Source organism: Papio anubis, chromosome 4 (assembly GCF_008728515.1).
Source record: "Papio anubis isolate 15944 chromosome 4, Panubis1.0, whole genome shotgun sequence".
Taxonomy (NCBI): domain Eukaryota; kingdom Metazoa; phylum Chordata; class Mammalia; order Primates; family Cercopithecidae; genus Papio; species Papio anubis.
The window spans coordinates 171,745,945-171,765,139 of NC_044979.1; the positions used below are offsets into that span (position 1 = coordinate 171,745,945).

The following is a 19,195-nucleotide window of genomic DNA, read 5'->3' on the forward strand; positions in this document are numbered from 1 at the left end:
ATGGTGATCTCTCTCTAGTTCCTGTGTTTATATGTAGGATTAGAAACCCTTATGGCCTCATTCTTTAAAAATTCTCAAACGAATTTCTCTTTGCTTCACCACAGCACAACCTCCAAGAGGGAAAATATTTCTCCAGATTATCCACTCACCCTTTTAGAAGGTCTGACGACTATTAGTCATTTTTGTCTTTTGGAACAAGCCAACCAAAACAAAAAGGTAAATTTTTTTTTTCCTGAGTTCAAGGCAATTTTCATGTATTGTTTTGTCTGTGGTTTATGACTGTTTCAAATAAGTAACATATGTATGTAATGTATGTAACTAATGTGCATATGGAAGTAATGTAAATGTGTATGCAAATATTACATAAGTCATGTACACATGTATGCAAATGCATGTGTGTTAGCAATGCAAGTATATATGCAAATGCGTATGCAAATGCATGTATATAATTAACGCAAATGCATGTGTATAAGTAATGTATGTATGTCAGCCATGAAAACATAATTTTCGTCCTGCTGGCAATCCCTGTGCCAGCCCTTTGCCCATTGTTCCATCATTAGCCTATGAGATAACGTATAAAGCCACTTGTTTGATTTTTAGGCTTATAGTCATCTTTTTCCACATATTTTTTACTTTCTGTCATAGTGTTCGTGAAATCTGAGTTGGCAGACATTTTAGCTTGGTTATTCTACCCTGTGTGGGATTAAGTCTTAGAATCCATCTAACACTTTGGTTGAATGGTTGAAAAGTCTGTGATTTGGAACATCAGACTCACAGCTGTCTCTGTGAAAGAGAACCATGGGTTGAAATGCACAGGGAAGCTTATTGCTCCCACACCACCACATGTATGAGTTGCTTAGAAGAGAGTCCAACAGCCCAGACTTCATCCCGCCAGCACTGCTGCCCTTATGGGAAGAAAAACCATTCCATAGACAAAGCCGGCCTCATGTATTCATTTTAATTTTTAGACCATGGCCACAGGTGATCCTGCCAACTTGAGGAATGCCAGAAATGCCATCTTGGAAGAGCTGCCTCGAACTGTTAACACCATGGCCCTTCTCTGGAATGTTCTCAGAAAGGAGGAGACTCAAAAGAGACCTGTCGATCTCCTAGGGGCCACAAAGGGATCCTCTTCCGTTTACTTTAAAACCACCAAAGTAAGAGGATGTCTCTGTAGTTCTGTCATTTACTTGGTCTTGTATTGTCCCACCCAAAATAAATATGTATAGGAAAGTGTGCATAATAAACAGATGTGCTCAATGAAACCCAAGTCAGAGGTCAGAAGTAGAAATCTCTGGTTCGTTTGTTATCAGTAAGTTTCCTATACCTTAAATGGAGGAGTCCGAGTGGTTTCAGCCTGTTTTCTTCTAATTTTCCATTCACCTTATTTTGTAGTTAAACATAAAGCCTTGGCTGGGCACAGTGGCTCACACCTGTAATCTCAGCACTTTGGGAGGCCCAGGCGGATGGATCACCTGAGGTCGGGAGTTCAAGAACAGCCTGGCCAACATGGTGAAACCCTGTCTATACTAAAAATACAAAAATTAGCCATGTGTGGTAGCACGTGTCTGTAATCCCAGCTACTCAGGAGGCCGAGGCAGGAGAATCGCTGGAACCCAGTGAGCCAAGATCACACCACTGCACTCCAGTGTGGGCAACAGAGCAAAACCCCATCTCAAAAATAATAATAATTAATAAATAAATAAAATCTCTAGAGCTAGGCACGGTGGCTTATGCTTGTAATCCCAGCACTTTGGGAGGCCAAGATGGGTGATGCTTGAGCTCAGGAGTTCGAGACCAGCCTGGCCAACATGGCAAAACCCCATCTCTACAAAAAATACAAAAATTAGCTGGATATGGTGGCAGGTGCCTGTAGTCCCAGCTACTCAGGAGGCCGAGGCAGGAGGATTGCTTGAGCCCAGGAGGTGGAGGTTGAAGTGAGCTGAGATCATGCCAGTGCACTCCAGCCTGGGCGACAGTGAGACCCTGTCTCAAAAAAAATAGTCTCCAGTGGTTCAAGGCGGGGGTACCTAGGTCCTCACCTCTCAATGATTTAGAGACCCAAGTCTTGAGTCTCTAAAGCATTTCTGCTGGACAGCTCATCTCTGTTCTGCTTTTAGTGGTGCCTATCAAACGTGGCCCCATCAGTGTGGAATGTCAGGGTGCCTTTGAGTTCTTAAACCAAAAATGTACAACCATGAATATTTATATTATAGTTTAGTCTTCTTCCATTTTCAGTGTCTGCCTCAGAAGGCCGTAGGCGCAGGACTCGGTCGCTCACCATCTGTGTTACTGTGTGTGGTGTCTCAGAATTATCTGCCACATCTGACATCAGTTGAGTGCCCCCAGGTGCCATCTGTGGCCTCAGGGATGAGCCTTGCCATCCTGCGTTTAGGTACCATGGTGCACAGGTGGCCTCCAGACATTCTGTCAATTCCAAGGGTGCCCTAGAAGGGAGTTCTGTATTTCAAGCCTCTACAAGAACCTGCTCTTAAAAAGATTCAGAAACCTTTTTTCTCACTCAGAAAAAAAAGATTTTCTAAACCTTTTTTAGAGGAACTTCCTGTAGCACTCAGCCTCTCTGAGCCTCCATTTCCTCTTCTGTTAAACCAGGCTGTGGCTAGCATCCTATCATGGGTTGGTGGGAAGAGTAATTACGATAAAGGCTGATGCTCATTAGGCACTTAACTCTTAGCCCTCCCTGAGGAACTCAGGGCCGAGGAGCGGGATCCCCCATTAGTCCCTCTAGAGCGGAAACCATGGTGGAAAGGAGGGGACAGCTCCATGCTGGCTCAGTTGTATCTAATGTGGAATAAACATGGGCAGTTGACACAGGAAGTGCTGGGTAAATCCGTCCCTTCGACAAGATGTTTTGTGCCTGCTGCCAAGCACCAGGCTTTCTTGCTTTACCAGGGGACAAGAGAGATGAAGTCCCTGCCCCCTGGCTGTGGCAGACATTAACTGGCGGTGTAATAACGATGTGAGCAAGGCTTCAGAGAAACGCAGGGTTTCCTGAGAATGTGTGAACAGGAGCCCTGGCCTGGTCTGGGGTTCCTGAGGCAGCGTGACTTAGCTGAGGCCCCAGGTGGAGAGGATTTAACTAGGGTGGGCATTTCAGGCTGGGAGAGCAGCAGGATTTACAGAGCGAGGAACGTGGCAGGAACACAGAGAAATTCATCAGTAGCAAAGTGGAAGGTGGTGAGTGACATCGGGACCATGTTACAGGTTTAATTAAATTGATTACGTGATAAAATTAGTTAAATGGTGCTTATTTCTGGAAATTGAGCAAGAACTTTCCTAATGAATATAAGCCCTCCATTGCAGCTGATGGAGTCAAGCTGAGGCTGTGGGATTTCCAGATGGAAACAGTGCTGCAAAGCCTTGCCGGCCTTCCTGCAAGACCCCTGCTGTGTTCACAGCAGCAAGGGTGAAACTCATCATCTCCCGAGATGCTCCTGGCCAATCGAGCTGGCTCTCACTCTTTCCACCTGGCCAATCGAGCTGGCCATCCGTCTCTCCACCTGGCCAATAAGCTGGCCGTCCGTCTCCCAACCTGGCCAGTCTAGCTGGCCGTCCGTCTCTCCACCTTGGCCGTTCACTGCTCCTTCCCCCCGGCATGACACGCCACCATCACACATCCAACTCCTTCCAGAAAGGGTTCTGATTCCTCCCTTTGCTGGGATCCACCCATCAGGGAAGCACCTCAGCACAGCATTGGGCATGAACATGACAGGGTCCTTGATCTTGGGAATGGACAGCAGGTGCTGGTTCAATGTATAGGATGCCGTAGCCCCAATATTACCCCGCAGTAACTTTTTTTTTCCCTATTTTCTAGACCATAAGACAGAAAATTTTAGACTTCTTAAACCCCTTGACGGCCCATCTTGGGGTTCAGTTGACAGCAGCTGTTGCGGCAGTGTGGAGCAGAAAGAAAGCCCAGCGTCACAGTAAGATGAAGGTAAAGTTTAAAAAGTTAGAGGAGCAGTTAAACTTACCGTGACAAAGAAATACCACAGAATCATGTGGAGTCAAAGGTGACATTGGAGGCCAGCATGGGAAACTATTGAGTTGATTTAATCATTTTATCGATTTGAGATGGAGTCTCTCTCTTGTCACCCAGGCTGGAGTGCAGTGGTGCGATATTGGCTTGCTGCAACCTCCACCTCCTGGGTTCAAGCGATTCTTCTGCCTCAGCCTCCCAAGTAACTGGAATTGTAGGTGCCCACCACCATGGCCAGCTAATTTTTGTATTTTTTAGTAGAGACAGGGTTTCACCATGTTGGCCAAGCTGGTCTCGTACTCCTGACCTCGTGATCCGCCCACCTCGGCCTCCCAAGGTGCTGGGATTACAGGCGTGAGCCCAAAGATTAATTTCAGTTTGCATTTTGCCCATTCTTTATCCACTTGACTGGTCCACCATGAAGTCCTGCAGGGGTTGGCCTACTGTTTTCAACCTCAGTCCTCTTTGTTCCCTCCCACCCCTGCTCCATCCCCTGCTCAGGGTCTGCTGCTGCACCTCCTGGACACTCCCCCAGTGCTCAGCCTCTGTGGCTGACATGGGCACCTGTTCTCTGAGGAAGGGTCAGTGGTCAGTGTCCGATGCCACCCTCCTGAGCACCTGTGGGCTCCTTCCCTGCTGAGGAGCCTGGCGCTAGTTGTTGTTCTTCCAAATGCCCGTGACCAGGGTGTGCAGACTTATGTCATTAAAAATATGCCTCCCATACCAGGCCTTTCCTTCCAAGGCCAGCAAATGGGAGTCTGGTTTATCTGTTTTTCCTTCCTGTCTTCGTATTTTTGATTCCACCGCTTGTTTCCTTCAAATTTAGTATATATGTTTCTAAAATGCTTTCTACTAAATTCAAACATACCACTATTACAGCCCCATCAGGGACTGCACCTTTTATTCCTAATTTGTATCAAATTATGTTGTTCCCATGGGTGGAGCCTTTACTTGGTTCAATAGGAAATGTTTGTTTAAGAGATTAAAACAGACTGGGCGTGGTGGCTCACACCTGTAGTCCCAGCACTTTGGGAGACCCAGGCTGGCAGATCACCTGAGATCAGGAGTTTGAGACCAGCCTGGCCAACATGGCGAAACTCTGTCTCTACTAAAAATACAAAAATTAGCCAGGCATGTTGGTGGGCATCTGTAATCCCAGCTACTCAGGAGGCTGAGGCAGGAGAATCGCTTAAACCTGGGAGGCAGAGGTTGCAGTGAGCCGAGATCACGCCACTGCACTCCAGCCTGGGTGACAGAGCAAGACTCTGTCTCCAAAAAAAAAAAAAAAAAAAAAAAGCAGATTGATTTCTCCAGGGACGGCTACTATAGAATACTTTTTGTACATCATCCTTATTTAAGCTTTCAAGGAATTTTTTTTTTCTTGGCAGATTATCCCAGCGGCGAGTGCATCCCAGCTGACCCTTGTCGACTTGGTGTGTGCACTCAGCACCCTGCAGACTGACACGTTGCTGCACCTGGTGAAGGAGGTGGTGAAGAGGCCACCCCAAGTCAAAGGGGGTGACGAGGTAAGGAGGCTGGGGAGTCCTCTAGGCTTCTGTAGATGAGTGGGTGGCATTCGTCATAACTCTCCTTCCTTATAAATTGTGTTTGGGAGGGAAAGATAGGTAACAAGAGTGAGTGGGACTGCTTGGGGTAGTGAAGTGGAAGTGCTGTTTGCTGTGCTTTGGGGGAGACCTATGAAGATTTGATGCTCCTTTTTTAAGGTGGGAACTGCCTGAGGTCAGGGGCTCTCATCCTTGTACCCTGCTGCTGAGGACACTGCCTGGTACACGCCTTCTGGGCACTAAATGGAATAAAATCTTTAGAAAGGGGAAAGGGCACCTGCCTCAAGGAACTTGCAGCTGTAAAGATGTCAAAGAGGAACAAAACCAGACTCTAGTGAAAGGTGGTAAAGACAGATGTGATTCAGTAACCACTGCGGTAAGGGGAAGTGCTGGGTTCAGTTTAGATTTGTGTGGAGATGACTGGGAAAGGATGAGGGAGGAGGGAGGAGAAGGAGCAGGGATTTAAGGAGAATTGGAGAAGTAGAAAATTACAAAAGAGCAGGCAGGGAGGCTGCTCAGTCCATAGATGTGATTAGGCCATCTGGGTTTGCTAACTGGGGCTTATCCGAATGAGGCTCCTACCCTCCCACAGAGGCTGGGAGATCAAGACTCTGTCTTTCTCAGTGATTCTATTTCAAAGGGATGGCTCCCAGGTCCTTGAGAAACACATTCCTAGGCTGTGGGAGACACATACACATCTCAAAGGGACAGAGAAAGTATTTATCATTGTCAACTTAAAATGCTCTGAGAAAGGGAGGTCAGGGGCCTCTCTGCAGGTGTTGGCAGGAACAAACAGTAAATTCTTTGGCAACCTTGAGCTTTCTTGGGCAGGCGTTTGAAGAGGACTGGTGTCCCCATCCTAGGGATCCATGCTGGTGGTGTTTGCTCAAGTCCCTTGATGTGGGGGTGGACAGAATCATTTGTCAAGCAGAGGGCTCAGAGGCGCCTAGCTAGAGTCAGCTCAAGGAGAGAGTCTTTGTCAAGGGCAAACTAAAATTTGCGTACCTTTTTTTTTTTTTTGAGACAGAGTCACACTGTCATCCAGGCTGGAGTGCAGTGGTGCGATCTCAACTCACTGCAGCCTCCACCTCCTGGGCTCAAGTGATTCTTGTGCCTCGGCCTCCCGGGTAGCTGGGAGTGCAGGTGCATGGAAGTCTCACTGTCATCCAGGCTGCAGTGCAGTGGCACAATCACAGCTCACCATAGCCTCGACCTCCCCACGCTCAAGTGATCTTCTCAAGTAGCTGAGACCACACGTGCACACCACCACGCCTGACTAATTTTTATATTTTTTGTAGTGACGGGGTTTGCCATGTTGCCCAGACTGGTCTGGAACTCCTAGGCTCAAGCAATCCTCCTGCCTCGGCCTTCCAAAGTGCTGGGATTACGGGCGAGAGCCACCATGCCTGGCTGCATAATTTTTTATAAAAGTAGAAAATAAATGTCAGAGAACATAAGTCATGATAGACACTCTGAGAAAGAGATTTCATCTGGCTGCTGTGAAACAGAAACCTTCAGGCTGATGTCATTGAACCAAGAAGTTCCTTGTAATTTTTCTGCTCAATTTCATTACAGCAGCCTGGAGGGCCCAGGTCGTCTAGAGAGCTTCTTCAGTTATACACAGTGGACTTAAAACAGGGCAAGCTGTGTGGTTTAATATTTGCATTCCCTTAGAGTCTTCTGTTTTTGTTTTTACCAAAGCAGACTTCATCATTGAAAGCCGCAGAGCCGTTTTGCTCTTAAGTTAATAAAAACCAGGGATTTATTTCAATCTTGAAATAATTGCCTTCTGTCAAACAATTTAAAATCATACAGTTAGCAAAAATTTAAGAATAATCTAAATGAAAATTAGGGGGCCTGGGCATGGTGGCTCATGCCTGTAATCCTAGCACATTAGTCCAGGAGTTCAAGACCAGCCTGGGCAACGTAGGGAGACACCGTCTCCACAATGAATTTAAAAATTAGCTGGGGGTGGTAGTGCACACTTGTAGCCCCAGCTAATTGGGAGGCTGAGGCAGGAGGATCAGTTGAGCACACGAGTATGAGGTTGTAGTGAGCTATGATGGAGCCATTGCACTCCAGCCTGGGTGACAGAGTGAGACCCTGTCCACAAAAAAGAAAATTTGTGCAATGGAAAAGTGATTATTAAAAAATATAGCTTTACTTGAACAGATATTTGTGTGCTGATGTTCATAGCAGCATTATTCACAGCAGCCAAAAGGCAGAAGCAATCCATGTGTGTATCAGTGGGTGCGCAGATAACAAAGTGAGATCTGTGCATGTAGTGGGTTAGTACTCAGCTTTAACAGGAATGAAATTCTGACACGTGCTACAACATGGATGTCAGATCCTTAACATGGATGAACCTTTTTTTTTTTTTGAGATGGAGTCTCACTCTGTTGCCCAGGCTGGAGTGCCGTGGCACAGTCTTGGCTCACTGCAAGCTCTGCCTCCTGGGTTCATGCCATTCTCCTGCCTCAGCCTCCCGAGTACCTGGGAGTACAGATGCCCGCCACTGCGCCTGGCTAATTTTTTGTATTTTTAGTAGAGATGGGGTTTCACTGTTGGCCAGGATGGTCTCGATCTCTTGACCTCATGATCCGCCCGCCTTGGCCTCCCAAAGTGCTGGGATTACAGGCGTGAGCCCTCGCGCCTGGCGACATGGATGAACCTTGAAGACATTAAGTTGAATGAAGTAAGCCAGTCACAAGAGGACTAACACAGTTTTGTATCTGGGAAAAAAAAAAAAAAAGAAACTCAACTGTGTCCTCCCTCAACAACATAACAATCAACACAGAAGACCTCTTACCGCAGATATGCGGGGAGTTCTCCCCACCAGCAGGCAAGCAGTTGAGTCCGCAGTGGACACCAGTTGGGTGTCCTCCAATTCGATTCCTACTCTATCTGCTTGGAGACAGTGTCAGATCCCACAGGGTAAGGACTCAGTCCCAAGAGCACCCTCAACTTCAGACACCAGTCACGAGTCCGGGCCTCTGGAACTTCTGACTGACTAGCTTCAAGTTGGGATTCCCACGAACCCCCTCTTTGGGTTCAATTAATTTGTCAGAGCAGCTTGCAGAACTCCAGAAACACGTTTACTGGTTTATTATAAAGGCCACTACTAAGGATACAGATGAAGGGGTGCATAGGGCGAGGCATGGGGGAAGAGGTGCGGAGCTCCCACACCCTCCGTGGGCACAGAACCTTCATGTGCTCTGCTCTCCAGAAGCTCACCAAACCCAGTCCTCTTGGGCCTCTTATGAAAACTTCACTGGATGGGCATGACTAAAGCATGGACAACCGTGTCGAAATGTGACTGGACAAAAAGAATGTGATCTAATACTTAATACAGTGACTGGGGAAACCCAGTAGGGCCTGCCTGTTCAGATTCTTCTTGGTCTGTCTGCACAGCACTCCTGTAATCCCAACACTTTGGGACAGGACCGAAGCCAGGATGAGATTGCTTATGAGCCCTAGACAGATTCAGAGACCAGCCTTGGGCAACAAAGTAAAACCAGGGCTGACTCTCCAAAAAAAAAAAAGAAAGAAAGTAAAAAAAATTAGCCAGGCATGGTAGTACCCACCTGTAGCCTCAGCTACTTGGGAGGCTGAGGTGGGAGAATCACTTGAGCCAGGGAAGTTGAGGCTGCATTGAGCCAAGATCACACCACTGCACTCCAATACAGAGCAAGACCCTGTCTCAAAACGAAAGAAATACTTTTTTTTTTTCACATCAGACAGGTCATGTGCCGACCATTGTAACAAGGCTTGAGGGTGGCACATCTCACACGTGCACATGAACACCCAATCATCACACTCATGAACTACAGATGGACCAGAAGACTTTTTTTCAGCCTCGCATATGACGCGGGGCAGCCCCCTATAGAAATGTCCAGGCCCCGAGGGCCTGGCCGTTGGACGTCACCCAGCTGGTTATCCTCCAGCCCCTGGTCTCTTCCTTCATTCCAGTGTTGATTGACAATGCCCTATGCGCACTGAGTGGTGTGGTGGAGGCTAAATAGTGAAAAGAACAGTTCCTGCCCTCAGTCCTCCTATATTCTAGCTTGGCAAAGAAGAGAGAATAGAAGCGAAGCCATCCTAAAAAATAACAACACTGCGAGGCCAGGCTATGGAGCCGGCTCAGTAACACCACGGCGAGGCCGGGCTGCGGAGCCGGCTCAGTGCTTAAGGCACCAAATGTAAAAGGACCCCAATGACTCCCACAGTATTTCTTGGGGATCTGGCCCAGGTCTCCCAATCTCCCAAGAACGTATGGTCGTCCTGTTGCCTTTCACTTTCGTTTTTTTTTGTTTTTTCTTTTTTCTGAGACAGAGTCTCGCTCTGTCGCCCAGGCTGATCGCAGCTCACTGCAAGCTCCACCTCCCGGGTTCACGCCATTCTCCTGCCTCAGCCTCCTGAGTAGCTGGGACCACAGGTGCCCACCACCGTGCCTGGATAATTTTTTGTATTTTTAGTAGAGACGGGGTTTCACCGTGTTAGCCAGGATGGTCTCGATCGCCTGACCTCATGATCCACTGGCCTTGGCCTCCCAAAGTGCTGGGATTACAGGTGTGAGCCACTGTCCCCCGCCTTTTTTTTTTTTTTTTTGAGGTGGAGTCTCGCTCTCAAAAAGAGAGCCAGGCTGTCAGGAGTCAGGCTGGAATGCAGTGGCGTGATCTTGGTTCACTGCAACCTCTACCTTCTTGGTTCAAGCGGTTCTCCTGCCTCAGCCTCCTGAGTAGCTGGAATTACAGGCTTGCGCCACCATGCCCAGTTAATTTTTTTGTATTTTTAGTAGAGATAGGGTTTCGCCATGTTGGCCAAGCTGGTCTTGAACACCTGACCTCAAGTGATCCACCCGCCTTGGCTTCCCAAAGTGCTGGGATTACAGGCGTGAACCACCACACTTGGCCTCTTTTCACTCTTGTCCATAAATGTTAGAAGTGGGAATGACACGCCACAGGGCAGTCTGTGCCACTGCAGGCTTGGTGGCCGTAGAACCAAGGGGTTCTTCGAGGGGCTGTCCTGCAGACAGCTCTGCAGAGGCTGTGACAGCCAGAGCGAGTGTTTTTAGGTTGTGTTCCTTCACATTACTTGAATTTCTACAAATACCTGCAATTTCTAGTCTTTCCTGGGCTATAAAGGAACTGGATTTTATCTAGCTGACTGGTTTTTGGCGGTTCAAATAACAAAACTACATTTTGTAGTTAGTTTAGTTAATTAATAGCTGCAAATAGCTTTTTACAAGCAAGGAGCGGGGAAAACGTGTGTTTTGGAACTTGTTTCCAAGTAGTTCCAGCCACAGGGTTTTTGGGGAAACTGTCTGGGTTGGGTTTGAAGTAATCTTCTAAACTAAGAATTAGAATTTTTTGGCTGGGTATGGTGGCTCTACTTGGGAGGCTGAGGCATGAGGATCACTTGAACGAGGGAAGCAGAGGTTGCAGTGAGCTGAGATTGCACTAGTGTACTCCATCCTGGACAACAGAACAAGACTCTTGTGTCAAAGAGAAAGAGAAAGAGACAGAGAAAGAAAGGGAGGGAGGGAGAGAGGAAAAGAAAAGAGAAGAGAGAAAGAAGCAAAAGAATTAGAATTTTGTCTTGTCTCTTGGTAATCATGTGCATTCATTGGAGTCAACACTGGCCCTAGCTCTCTGTTTGGGGAAGTTCAGTTACAATACTGATTTTCCCTAAATGCTTCCTGATGCCTGGCATGGAAAGGGGGTACACAGGATGGGAGATCACTGTAGAAGTCTAAGGGGGCACGAATGATTTGGGGGCTCCTAGGACACACTTATTTTAATTGTACATGATGGGCACTGTCATGTCTGTTGTTTTATCTGAAAGATTCTTTAGTCGAAAACCTTTGCTTTGTTAGGCTATAGATCTGTTTCACTTTGTATCTGAATTCTTTTTAGCCTTATTTCCCACCAACCCGGAGTAATTGATTTTACTTTCATTTTCAGAAATCGCCCCTAGTGGACATTCCTGTGTTGCAATTTTGCTATGCTTTTCTCCAAAGGTAATATAGTCTCCCGTCCTCTAAAAACTTCCTTAAATACAGATACTGTGGCAGTGAGCATGCATAATATCTCTGGTTTTATTTCTAGACTACTAGAGAACCACAGTTCAGAAAATATCTTAAAGTTGTCATCATTTCTTCCCGAGGTATTGATCTGTACTTTTCCTTCTCCAGAGAGTTAACATCTTAAAATCTGTACACTGTATCTCGAACACTTTATATGAGCAAAGCTTTATGTGAGGCCTATTAAACTTTAAAAGGCTCAGATTTGCATTAAATTGATACAGAAAAAGAAAAAAAAAAACACAGATAGGGAAGTGTTAAAGACCTCTTTCAGAAAAAGGAGAAATGGGCGGGGCGTGGTGACTCACGCCTGCAATCCCAGCACTTTGGGAGGCCGAGGCAGGCCGATCACTTGAGGCCAGGAGTTTGAGACCAGCCTAGCCAACATGGTAAAACCTCGTCTGTACTAAAAATACAAGCTACTTGGGAGGCTGAGGCAGGAGAATGGCGTGAACCCGGGAGGCGGAGGTTGCAGTGAGCAGAGAGCGCACCACTGTTCTCCAGCCTGGGTGACAGAGCAAGGCTCTGTCTCAAAAGAAAAAAAATCTGGTGACGTTCTCAGTGTGCCGTCCCGTGTTTGACGCGGAGAGGTCTCGGCTTTGATTTGCTAAGTTGATATAGGTATTAGGTGTCTTAGCCAACAGAGCATTAAAGAGGATTCCCCAGGTTTTTCCCCATGGATGAAAAATAAGCTTTACTGGACCTCATTCAGATCTTACAATGGCCGCATCCCAGGCGCAGCTCTGTGTTGCTGTAAATGAGGGTGAGGGGGCTGGGTGCAGTGGCTCATGCCTATAATCACGGCACTTTGGGAGACTGAAGTGGGTGGGTCACTTGAGGCCAGGAGTTTGAGACCAGCCTGGCCAATATAGTAAAACCCCAAACTACTAAAACTACAAAAAAAATTAGCCAGGGCTTGGTGGTGTCATGCCTGTAGTCCCAGCTACTCAGGAAGCTGAGGCAGGTGAATCACTTGAACCCAGGAGGCAGAGGTTGATGTGAGCTGAGATCACGCCACTGTACTGCAGCCTGGGGGACAGAATGAGACTCTATCTCAAAAAAAAAAAAAAAGAGGGGGTGAGGGAGGTATAGACCACTTCTCAGGGAAGCCTCAGTATCCCTACATAGCCATCAGGAGTCTCACTATAAATAACTCCGACAACCAGGCACAGGCTCCTTGGTTCACAGTTAACATTCTGTGGTTATTCCTACTCACCACATTCTGAAGTTGCAGGATGGTAAATCGAGGCCTCCTGGTAGATGACCAGGGTGGGGTTAAATTCAGACCACTTCCCCCGTGAACATCATTGTCGTTCTTTCCTCCAGGAGTTAAAGATGAGCCCGTCACTTCCCTCCTATGACAGCTAATATATGTTGTGTTGCTGGCGAATGTTGACTGTAGGGGCCTAAGGGATAGTCGAGCTTTCCCAGCAGCTGCAGGTTAGATTTGGTCTTCCTCCTTTTGCCGAGGAGGAACCACCTAGGTCACACAGTAGGTAGTAAGTTGGAGAACCAGGACTTGGACCTGGGACACTCTGACTGCAGTCTGAGCTTTCACTTCCTGAGCTGCGCTGTCTCGCTTTGGAGCAGTCATCTCAGAATCCTCATCCTGAGAGCTACAGAGGGGGGTAGGCCAGTTTCCTGGTGAGTGTCCCGGGACCTAATGCTTTGCAGCCTTCCGACAGGTGATGCTCTGTTACCAGCCACTTTAGGGAAGCAGAATATCAGCTCAAAAAGGCCTGAGAGATCAGCCAGGCACGGTGGCTCACGCCTGTAATCCCAGCACTTTGGGAGGCCGAGGCAAGTGGATTTACTTGAGTCCAGGAGTTCAAGACCAGCCTGACCAATGTGATGAAACCCCATCTCTACTAAAATACAAAAAATTAGCCCGGTGTGGTGGCAGGCGCCTGTAATCCCAGCTCGGGAGGCTGAAGAATGAGAATCACTTGAACTCGGTGGGGCAGAGGTTGCAGTGAGCCGAGATTACGCCACTGCACTCCAGCCTGGGCGACAGAGCAAGACTCTGTCTTACAAAAAAGGAAAGGCCTGAGAGATCAAGGTTGATCATCTAGTTTAAGGCTTTTATTTTACAGACAAGGAAACCAGGCAGCAGTAGGATTTCAGGTTCCCAAACTCCAAGTGCTCGCCAGAATACCAAAGTTTAGCTTGTGTATGTTGTAATTTTTTAAAAAGAAAAAAAGGTCGGTGGGGTGTGCTGTTTACCCTTTGCTTTCCAACCGCCAGGATCTTAAATGTGCTTATAAATAAATGTTGTATTTTGACCTGTTCATGGTTAAGTGTTTTTCCTATCTTTTTAAAAAACAGGCTTCCAGTACCAGCCTTGCAAGAGAACTTTTCTTCACTGTTGGGAGTATTGAAGGAGTCTGTACAGTTGAATCTAGCCCCACCTGGGTATTTTCTGCTTCTCAGGTATCATGTCACCACATTGTCATTGTGTAATATTTTCTTTTGGCATATATTTTATTTCTGCGGCATTTTTAATCTGAAGCTGACTGTCTCCCGACAGCATGCTGAATGACTTTGTAACAAGAACTCCCAACCTGGAAAACAAGAAGGATCTAAAAGACCTGCAGGTTTGTATACAAAAGAGGTTCAGCCAAATGATATTACCCCAGCAGTGCTGTCCTCCTTTGGGGATATCAGATAGCAGATAGGCAAGAGACGTTGGACAGAATCTGAGGTTAGCTTTGCACTTGTTCTCAAGTCTTTCTTCCCCCCTCGCTGTCTCTGGAGAGTTCAGTCAGACCTGTGGCCCAGGTTTTCTCATGAAGGTTCTTGTGTAATGCTTGAGCAATCGTTTGTGGAACTGACAGCTGCACCCCTCACCCTCCACGCTGTATGCAGATGTATGTGGACCTCACTGTGAAACATAAGTGGAATTAGAAATCTATCTCGCACCGGACGCGGTGGCACACACTTGTAATCCCAGTACTTCGGGAGGCTGAGGCGGGCAGATTGCTTAAGCTCAGGAGTTCGAGACCAATCTGGGTAACATAGTGAGACCTCATCTCTACAAAAATACAAAAATTAGCCTAGTGTGGTAGCTACACCTATAGTCCCAGCTACTCGGGAGGCTGAGGATCCCTTGAGCCTGGGAGGTTGAGGCTATAGTGAGCTGTGATCGTGCCACTGCACTTCAGCCTGGCAACAGAGACCCTGTCTCAAAAAAATAAAAAAAAGGAAGCTATCTCCATACATGGATATTTCTTTTTTTTTTTTTTTTTTTTTGGTGGGGGGGTGGGAGGTTGGACAGAATTTCTGTCACCCAGGCTAGAGTGCAGTGGCACGGTCTCAGCTCACCGAAACCTCCACCTCTTGGGTTCAAGCAATTCTCCTGCCTCAGCCTCCCAAGTAGCCAAGATTACAGACACACGTCACCACGCCTGGCTAATTTTTTGCATTTTTAATAGAGACGAGGTTTCTCCATGTTGTCTGGTCTGGTCTCAGACTCCTGACCTCAGGTGATCCTCCTGCCTCGGCCTCCCAAAGTGCTGGGATTCCAGGCGTGAGCTACCACACCCAGCCTCCATACATGGATTTCTTTCCTTAAATGCCTTATCTCCCATTATAACAGTAATATATGCTCATAAAAATTTGTTTAATACTGAAAAATAAAACCCATCCATAGGAGAAGGAAAATTCAGAGTGGAGTGCCAACTAATAAATATGGAAGTTATGATGAAGTTGGGATAATCACTATTTTGCAAACCATTATAGACCTTGATTCAGTTGGCTTTTCTATCATATTTATAGCCTTGGCGATACTACTGCTAATCTTTATGATCCCTGGCATTTGTGAAAGGTATATCCAGAAACAGCCTCAGGTCCGCAGTTCTGAATCACAAAAGTACTGTATAAAGCACAGTAGGCTGGGCACGGTGGCTCACACCTGCAATCCCAGCGCTTTGGGAGGCCGAGGCGGGTGGATCACCTGAGGTCAGGGATTCGAGAGCAGCCTGGCCAACATGGTGAAACCCCACCTCTACTAAAAATACAAAAATTAGCCACACGTGGTGGCGCACACCTATAATCCCAGCTACTCGGGAGGCTGAGGCAGGAGAATCACTTGAACCTGGGAGGCAGAGGTTGCAGTGAGCCGAGATCTCACCACTATACTCCAGCCTGGGTGACAAGCATGAAACTTGGTCTCAAAAAAAAAAAAATACCATAAAGCATAATTGGAAAATTCCGGTGCCTCCTCCTTTGGCCTTGACTTGTAGCCAGAGAAGAAAACATCATTACAGTGCCGATGCTGCCCGTCCAGGTGCCGGGACAGCACTTGCTCACCTGAGCCCTCCCTGCTTTTGTGGCCTGTTGCCTGTAGCAGGCCCCTCTCTCTTCAGCCTGCCTGGAGAGGGCTCTGGCCACAGACATTCCCTCTGTTGTTGCAGCTGGCACGCCTCTTCTCTGCTCCTTTTGGTTGAGGGGACCAGGTGGCATCTGCTTCTTTCTGTCTCATGACACCTAGCATCCCCAACACTAATTCCTTCCTACTATTTTGAGCCACACCCTATACTTCTTCCCCACTGGGGATATAGAAAAAAACAAAGTGTGATTTTCCTACCACAGTCTCGTAACATAGAATACTTCGGTGACCTCGTAACCAAAATGTGTGGGAATTTCTCCCCACCAGCAACCAAGCTAGTAGTTCTGCAGTGGACACTAGATAGGCGTCATCCAGTTCCATTCAATTCTGGCATTCTCCACCTAGAGATATCTTCAGATCCCGCAGGTTGAGGGCGCAGTCCCACAACACTGCCCCACCCCTTCAGATGCCAATCACAAGCCCCAAGTGTTTTCATCTGTGCGTCTGACAGACCAGCTCTAAATTGGAGTTCCCCCATTCACTCCTTGGGTTCTGTTAATTAGCTGGAGTGGCTCATGGAACTCAGGAAACACATTGAACAGTTTATTTTATTATTTATTTATTTATTTATCTATTTATTTATTTATCTATTTATCTATTTTGAGACGGAGTCTTACTCTTGTTGCCAAGGCTGGAGTGCAATGGCACAATCTCAGCTAACTGCAACCTCCGCCTCCCAGGTTCAAGCGATTCTCTTGCCTCAGCCTTCCGAGTAGCTGGGATCACAGGCACCTGCCACCATGCCCAGCTAATTTTTGTATTTTTAGTAGAGACAGAGTTTCGCCATGTTGGCCAGGCTGGTCTTGAACTCCTGACCTTATGACCTGGCCGCCTCAGCCTCCCAAAGTGCTGGGATTACAGGCATGAGTCACTGCACCTGGCTGACCAGTTTATTATAAAGGAGATTAGAAAGGATACAGATGGGCCGGGCGCGGTGGCTCAAGCCTGTAATCCCAGCACTTTGGGAGGCCGGGCGAATCACGAGGTCAGGAGATTGAGACCATCCTGGCTAACCCAGTGAAACCCCGTCTCTACTAAAAAATACAAAAAACTAGCCGGGCGAGGTGGTGGGTGCCTGTAGTCCCAGCTACTCGGGAGGCTGAGGCAGGAGAATGGTGTAAACCTGGGAGGCGGAGCTTGCAGTAAGCTGAGATCCGGCCACTGCACTCCAGCCTGGGCGACAGGGCGAGACTCTGTCTCAAAAAAAAAAAAGAAAGGATACAGATGAATCGATGATTAGGCAAGGGACTTGGGAAGGGGCACGGAGCTTCCATGCCCTCCTTGGGCACCACCCTCTAGGAACCTCCACATGTTTAGCCATCCAGAAGCTCATTCAAACCCAGTTACTTTGGGGTTTGTGGAAGCTTCATTACATAGGCATGATGGATTAAATCATTGGTCATTGCTGATCAATTTAACCTTTAACCCTTCTCCCCTTCCTGGAGGTTGGGGAGCTGAAGTTATCTGGGGGACCGCAGCCACAGCCATCTCAGTAGCATACAAAAAGACACATATTACTTTGGAGAATCCAAGGAATTTAGGAGTTATAGCTGGGAAATGGGGAGAAAGGCCAAAAACATTTCCACAATATCACACTCATCCACTCAGTGCTTTCATCAGTCCTTACAGGAACTCCTCTAAGCCCCTAAACCCTTTTCCTGACTTTCCTTCTGCCCTTCACACCCAGCCCTGCCTAAGTTAGCCGATTAGCCTGTTCCCTCGAGCGCACCCACCCAGCAGGCAGGTGTGCCCTGCTTCACGCCTCAACACAACTGCTGAGCCTGGGAACCTTGTGGCACAGTTGAGATCAGAATTATAAAATTCTCAGATGTCAAAGATTATAGCCACTCTTAGCTGATGACACTTGATGACACTGGCTCAGAAGCCAGCTTCAAGTTTGTCTCTCTAGCTACTAACCAGATTCTTCACTGATCATACTTCTGAGAGTGGATGACTCCTCACTTTACCCCACTGAGTCAGTTTAACTTATTGACCTTTATTTCTTGTTATATTATTGAAAGATGCATTTCTAGGAAGAACCCGTGGTCCTAGATAAACCAGAAAGCCAAACCACTGAATACAATTTATGGCTTTTTCATGACATGCTGCGATGACTTGCAATCTCTGTATATTTTACTACCTACATTGGCCAGTATAGTAGCCATTAGCCACAGATGGCTGTTAAGCACTTGAAGTGTGTCTAGTCTACAGTCTAGGCAACACAGGGAGACCTCGTCTCTACAAGAAATTTAAAAATTATCCAGATGTGGTGGCATGCACCTGTAGTCCCAGCTACCCGGGAGCCTGAGGATGGCTTGAGCCCAGGAGGTTGAGGCTGCAGTCAGTCTTTTTTATTTTTATTTTTTTGAGATGGAGTCTTGCTCTGTTATTGGGGGAACCCACCCCCAGTATTTCAACGTAGGTTCTTCTGTTTTCCATAAGTGTTGGCCAGCTGATAAATAAAGAGAGATAGTATAAAGAGAGAAATTTTATAGTTGGGCCACCGGGGGTGACATCACATATCGGTAGGACTGTGATGCCCACCCAAGCCTCAAAACCAGCAAGTTTTTATTAAGGGTTTCAAAAAGGGAGGGAGTGTAAGAACAGGGAGTAGGTACAAAGATCACATGCTTCAAAGGGCAAAAAGCAGAACTACTAATAAGGGTCTAACAGAGATCACATGCTTCTGAGGTAACAGGACAAAGGGCAAAAAGCAGAACTACTAATAAGGGTCTAACAGAGATCACATGCTTCTGAGATAACAGGACAAAGAGCAAAAGCAGAACTACTGATAAGGATCCAACAAAGATCACAAGGGAAAGGGCAAAAGCAGAACTAGTGATAAGGGTCTATGTTCAGCAGTGCACGTATTATCTTGATAAACATCTTAACAGAAAACAGGGTTCCAAAGCAGAGAACCAGTCTGACCACAGATTTACCAGGGTGGAGTTTTTCCCCACCCTAATAAGCCTGAGGCTACTGCAGGAGACCAGGGCGTATCTCAGTCCTTATCTCAACCGCATAAGACAGACACTCCCAGAGTGGCCATTTATAGACCTCCCCCCAGGAAAGCATTCCTTTCCCAGGGTATTAATATTAATATTCCTTGCTAGGAAAAGAATTTAGCAATATCTCTCCTACTTGCACATCCATTTATAGGC

At 47.0% G+C, this 19,195-nt stretch overlaps 1 protein-coding gene and 1 non-coding gene across 2 annotated transcripts in view; one reads left to right on the top strand and one right to left on the bottom strand.

Moving 5' to 3' along the window:
• DOP1B (DOP1 leucine zipper like protein B) overlaps positions 1 to 19,195 on the top strand; it is a 125,696-nt gene that overhangs the window by 88,798 nt on the left and 17,703 nt on the right. The window contains exons 20-26 of the mRNA XM_021935528.2: positions 105 to 216; positions 969 to 1,157; positions 3,836 to 3,958; positions 5,389 to 5,526; positions 11,529 to 11,584; positions 13,973 to 14,077; positions 14,175 to 14,241. Coding sequence (XP_021791220.2) covers positions 105 to 216; positions 969 to 1,157; positions 3,836 to 3,958; positions 5,389 to 5,526; positions 11,529 to 11,584; positions 13,973 to 14,077; positions 14,175 to 14,241 — 790 coding nt within the window. The remainder of the gene's footprint in view (positions 1 to 104; positions 217 to 968; positions 1,158 to 3,835; positions 3,959 to 5,388; positions 5,527 to 11,528; positions 11,585 to 13,972; positions 14,078 to 14,174; positions 14,242 to 19,195) is intronic.
• On the bottom strand, positions 9,297 to 9,401 carry LOC116274800. The gene has a single exon (XR_004183572.1). It is a non-coding gene; the product is annotated as a small nucleolar RNA U13 (small nucleolar RNA).